At 41.0% G+C, this 6000-nt stretch overlaps 1 protein-coding gene across 1 annotated transcript; it reads right to left on the bottom strand.

Moving 5' to 3' along the window:
- Positions 1-3846: 3846 nt before the first annotated feature.
- LOC133305259 (uncharacterized) lies at positions 3847-4917 on the bottom strand. Its single transcript, XM_061505423.1, has 2 exons — positions 4717-4917; positions 3847-4656 (listed from the first exon to the last, which is right to left on the bottom strand). The coding sequence occupies exons 1-2, from the start codon at positions 4915-4917 to the stop codon at positions 3847-3849; spliced, it is 1011 nt and encodes a 336-aa protein (XP_061361407.1).
- Between the last annotated feature and the right edge of the window lie 1083 nt (positions 4918-6000).

Here is a 6000-nt window from a genome sequence, read left to right as displayed (position 1 = left end):
TTAGTAACTTCAATGTGGTTGAGAAGTTCCGCCACTTGGCAGTGACCGCTCCGTGTGCGAGCGTACTTCTCGGGTTGGAAGCATCTGATGTTGTGAACGAGCTGCTAGAAAAGATTAAAGAGGCACAAGTTCGGAGAGAGTGTCTGGATTATGTGAAGAACCAAGACGGTGTATCTTGGAATGATGATGGATTGCTTTTGTTCCAGCGGAGGATTGTGGTTCCTCGAGGTCCGTTGATAGAAGAGGTTATGGAAGAAGGCCATAAAGGTCAGTTTTCTATCCACCCTGGTGCTACTAAGATGTATCAAGACTTGAAGAAGAATTTCTGGTGGCCGGGAATGAAGAAGGACATAGCTGTGTTTGTGTCCAAGTGTTTGATCTGCCAGACGGTGAAGATTGAACACCAGAAGCCGTCTCATAAACTTCGGCCTCTTGAGATTCCAGAGTGGAAATGGGAGAGCATTTTCATGGACTTCGTTGTGGGTTTTCCGAAGACTCAGGTTGGCTGTGACTCGATATGGGTCATTGTGGACAGATTGACAAAGTCTGCCCATTTCCTTCCAGTGAAGGTGAGCTTCACTACAGAGCAGTTGGCCAGATTGTATGTTCGCGAGATTGTGAGGCTTCACGGGGTGCCCGTGAGTATCATCAGTGATAGGGACTCGAAGTTCACATCTCGGTTCTGGGAGGCGCTGCAGGGAGCTTTTGGTACGCAGTTGAGACTGAGTACAGCCTATCACCCTCAGACTGATGGACAGACTGAGCGGACTATCCAGACCTTAGAGGACATGTTGCGGGCTTGCACGTTGGAGCAGGGCTCGGCATGGGATAGGTACCTTCCATTGGTAGAGTTTTCTTATAACAACAGTTTCCATGCTAGCCTGGGCATGGCACCCTACGAGGCGCTCTACGGTAGGAGGTGTCGTACACCTACCTGCTGGTCGGAGGTTGGGGATCATGAGTTGTTTGGCTTGGATTTTGTCCAAGATACCACCCTGCAAATCCAGATGATCAGGGAAAAGCTGAAGCAGACGCAGAATCGTCAGAAGAGCTACTGCGATGTCAAGTATCGACCACTGGAGTTCAGTGAGGGTGAGCACGTGTTTGTGAGACTTTCACTTGTCACCGGTGTTGGACGGGCACTCGGAGTGAGGAAGCTGAGCCCGCGCTTTATTGGGCCATACCAGATTCTTGGTAGAGTAGGACCTGTTGCCTACCGGCTTGCCTTGCCCCCGAACCTGGCCAACATCCACGACGTGTTTCACGTGTCTTAGCTTCAGAGGTACTGGCTTGGAAAAGTGCGTACCGGAAAAATGCTCAGAAAATTATAAGAAAAATATGATAAATCTTAGAAAATTATGTAGTCTCATAATCCAAAATTTGGGATTAAAATGCTAAGCGTAGCAATTAAAGTTAATACTGTGTGTTAACCTTTAAGTGGGCTATTTAAGCCTTAGTGGGCACTAAACCCTAGGCCATATTGCTTTCTCTACGTGAGTGTGTGAGGGTGGCTGATCAGCTTGGCTGCTCCTTGGGGTTTCTTCTCCATTTTGTGTCCAAGACACTTCCTTTCTTGATTCTCTTCACCTCCAAACACTTGAGCCTTGTGTGAGTGGCCTTGTGAGTATGTAGAGAGCTGGTGTTCTAAGTTGGGAGGCTGTTGGGAGTCAGCTTTGAGGGCTGAGTTGGAGAGTTGAGTGGTGGGAACCTTGGAGTTGGCTTGTTAAGCTTCAAGGTGTGTTCTTTGTGGAGAAAGGACCAACCTTCAACTTACATTTTCGTGTGCAGAGAGAGACAGAACCTTGGAGTGACCTTTTGAGCTCCAAGAGCACCTCTTGTTGGCTGATTGAGTTTTGGTAAGCCTTGTCACCTTTGGTCTTGAGTCTTTGAACTTAAAAATGAAAGCTTGATGCATGTTAAGGCTTAAAGATGATAACTTGTTGTGGGGTAATGTTGAACACACCTAGAAATGCATGTTTAGGTGCTTTAAATCGTTAAAAACCCAACCTTGGAAGGATATCTTCACGAAATGCGTTTTCTGCATTCTGTCGTGAAATATCCGGATATGTGCCCGATGAATATACGGATATGTGATATCCGGATATGGGTTTTGAGTATCCGGATATGGGATTCTGGATATCCGGATATTGCATATCCGGATACGTCCAGTGAGATATCCGGATATTGCATATCCGGATATGGTCCCGAGGAATATCCGGATATTCTGGAATTTCGTAGAACAGTAGCTGCGCTGTGTCTACAGTAGGCTATTGGGGGTTTGTGGACCCTAGATTGATGAAGTTGAACTTCTGTTTTAATTAAACTAAGTCAGAATCAAGTGATTAAGGACTTATGGCTTGGTATGGAGCCTTAAGACGTAAAACGTAAGGAGAGGCGTTGTCTTTAAGTTATATGCTTGTGTTGCATTATTATTGATATAGTATTGGTCCATAACAGATTGTGAATCTGCTGTGTTTGGACTTTGAGCTGTGGACTCTTGGCTTTTGGAGTTAGCTTGCAAGGTAAGCTTTCGTGTCCTCGGTTTAGCTATGTTGTGGTTCCACCATGTCCCATGGGGGTATGGTTTATACATGTTGTGTACATGCTTTTGGATATTTGATATGTTGATTGAACTTTACATGTAATGGCTTTTAATATGCATGTGTTGTTTCATCTTGACGGGAAGCCTGAGTATGTAGCGCCATACAAGACGGTGTACCGGGGTGAATGCAAGTGGTACTTGCACGGTGTGTAGGTGATAGACGTATACCTGCACTGTCTCTGGCCAGTAGATTAGTATTGACACACATGACATGATTATCTGCTGCATTGCATTGTTTTAGAAATGATAAAAGATAAACTGCTTTTGAACTTATATTGCACATGTAAGTGAGCTTGGGGTGGAAGATCCTTGAGGACTCACTGACTTACTGAGATTTCTAGATTAGAGATCTTACCCCACGTTCGGGGAATGCTTATTTCAGGATCAGGTAGTATGGGTACTGATTCCTCAGGCGGCAGGAGGCCGGAGCTTAGCTGATTATGTTTTACTGCTTACATTAGCATGACTGGATTTGGATGCTATTTATGTTTTCCGCTATTTATGATATGTTGTTGTTGAGACTGATGTTGGGCATGTTGCCTTATTTGAGTGAGCATGGGGATTGTCCATGACACTTTCTGTTAGTACTTGTAGTTTGGAGTTGTATAAACTGTTAGATGGTCCGGTCTACGTTGTTTTAGTTCCGTGACTAGAGCCACACTTATATTATCTATGTTATGAGGTATTTCAGTTAGCTGTTTTATTGCAATTATATACAGGCGATGTTTTATTAATTGATTATTAAGCAAGTTGGTAATGTTAATGGCATCATAATTGAAAAGAAAAAAAAGTAATTCCACATTTTAATTAAGCGCAGCTTAATACGATATTATGATAACATTACCGGATATATACGGGGTGTTACACACGGTGCTGCTGTAGCCTTCCTGAAGCAATATTTTATCTGTGCAGAATGTAGGTCTAATTCCTTTTATGTCTACAATGCTCCATCTGAGGGCTGTTTTATGCTCCTTTAGTACTAGTAGCAACTGCTCCGTTTCTGCATCAGAGAGAAAAGATGAAATAATAACAGGTAAAGTATTTTCATCTCCCAAATATGCATATTTAAGATGCTGGGGCAGTGGTTTGAGCTCAAGGATTGGAGGTTCTTCTATAGATGGCTTGAGTGTCTTTATCACTCTTTCTCCAAGAGACTTAAAGTGTCTCTCTTTGTATGGCCTTATTGGTTGGGATTCTATCCATGCAAGGCATTCCTTCATCTCTTCTTCATTTTCTTCACATTCCTATGCTATAGCAACATTCAGTGGTTCTGTCTCTGTTTGCTGCTTGAGTTGCTGTAACAGAACTGCATCAATAGTGTCCATGCTAGTGCATTCTTCCACTTGTTCAGGATACTTCATGGCTTTGAGTACATTGAATGTAACTTGCTCATCATTGACTCTCATAGTCAAGTCTCTTTTCTCAACATCAATCACTGCTCGTCCTATGGCTAAGAATGCTCTTCCCAAAATGATGGGTACTTCCCTATCTGCTTCAAAGTCAAGAACAATAAAGTCAGTGGGAAAAATGAATTTATCCACCCTTACCAACACATCTTCAATTTTTCCTTCTGGATAAGTCAATGATCTATCAGCCATTAGTAACGTGACAGTGGTTGGACGTGCTTCTCCTCTTCCAAGCTTCCTAAAAATACTTTTAGGCATAAGGTTAATACTTGAACCTAAATCTAATAATGCATTACCTACATATTGGTTACCAATAGTACAAGGAATAGTAAAACTCCATGGATCCTTAGGCTTTGGTGGTAACTTGTTGAGGTAGTATTGACTACTTTCTTGGGTGAGAGCTACTGTCTCATATTCCTCTATCTTCCTCTTCCTTGCCAAGATGTCCTTCATAAATTTTGCATAACTTGGCATTTGCTCAAGAGCTTCAACCAAGGGTACATTAATATGCAACTGTTTTAGAACATCAAGGAACTTTTTGTACTGCTTGTCATCAGTTTGCTTCTGCAATCTTAGAGGAAAGGGAGATGGTGGTCGTGTTGCTTTGCTGACAGTCTGATCTTGTTGTGGCTTTGCTATAGCAATATTCTCAGTGCCAGCAACTTGAGGTTCTTTGAGTTAATCATGATTTTCCTCCTCTTCAGCAACTTTATCTTCTTCATTCTGATTCAATGCCTTCTGCTTCTGCTCATGGTAGTTCTTTATGACTTCTGGCTCATCTACGGTTTTACCACTCAGTAATGATATAGCATTGACCTGTTCTTCTCCATTCTTCTTTGGAACTTCAGTGTTGCTTGGCAAGGTTCCTTGAGGTCTGCTTCTGATTGCTTCTGCCAATTGACCTAGCATTGACCTGACTCCAAACTTGTTATACTAGTCCTAGATATTATTCTAGTGATATATACATATTTTTCATAATTTTCTGAGATACTTTATCGGTACACATTTATACCGTGAGGCAGAACCGATATTTGCACTTTTCGTCAGAAAAACGACTTTCAGCATTATTAATCACTTACTATAATTATTTAAGCCTTCTCATAATTATTAGATCAATTATGGAATTATCTCATTAATCTCATATTTAATTAATTAAATTCCTAAATTAACGGTGCGGGTTCTTACAGTTTGGAGATATTTAGGTGAAGAAATCTTAGATAGAAGTGAGAGAGTTTTCAAAATTTAAAATTTAGAGAGAGAGAGAAGGTGAGGAGGGGCGCTTATCAGCAAGGAAGGAAGAGAGGAGGGTGCCCTAATGAGGGGGTGTCATGTCACTTTAGTGGCTTTTGTCCTTTAGTGGGACCCGGTGTAATTTTTAACTGAACCGTCGTTAAATTTTTACCCGAAAACTCCCAAGACTCTAACTTTAAGTACTTAACATTAATTTTGTCTAATTATCATGTTCATAACTTAAAAATTTGATTGGTAGATCACAGATCCACTAATAGTGTTTTAATTGCACTATAAGCTTTACCGGTGTTCTTAACTATACCCGGATTTCATAATTGTAAGAACTCGCACCATTAATTAAGGTATTTAATTAATTAATTATGTGAAAATAGTAAATGATTCCATAATTGACCCTAACAATTATTATGAGGCTTTAATAATTATAGTAAGTGATTAATAATGTTGAAAGTCTCTTTTCGGAAGAAAAGTGCAGATACTGGTTCTGCTAGTCAGTATAAATGCGAATCGAAAAAGTATCCCGGAAAATTATATTAAGTGCTTGATAATTACTAGAATAATATGTAGGACTTGTAAAACGAGTTTCAAGTCCAAATCATGAGAACTAGTGCTAGAAATCGGTACTGGCTTTGAAAAGCGCGTACCGGAAAGGTGCTCAGAAAATTCTAAGAAAAATATGTTAATTCTTGGAAAAATGTGTAGTTTCAGATTCCAAAGTTTGGGATTAAAATGCTAAGCGTAGCA

This window comes from Gastrolobium bilobum, unplaced genomic scaffold, assembly GCF_033153095.1.
Source record: "Gastrolobium bilobum isolate Gb01-03AN ecotype WA unplaced genomic scaffold, APGP_CSIRO_Gbil_v1 utg44380, whole genome shotgun sequence".
NCBI lineage: Eukaryota > Viridiplantae > Streptophyta > Magnoliopsida > Fabales > Fabaceae > Gastrolobium > Gastrolobium bilobum.
The sequence above is the reverse complement of the archived record's forward strand: the minus strand, read 5'-3'. Positions and strand labels throughout refer to the sequence as shown.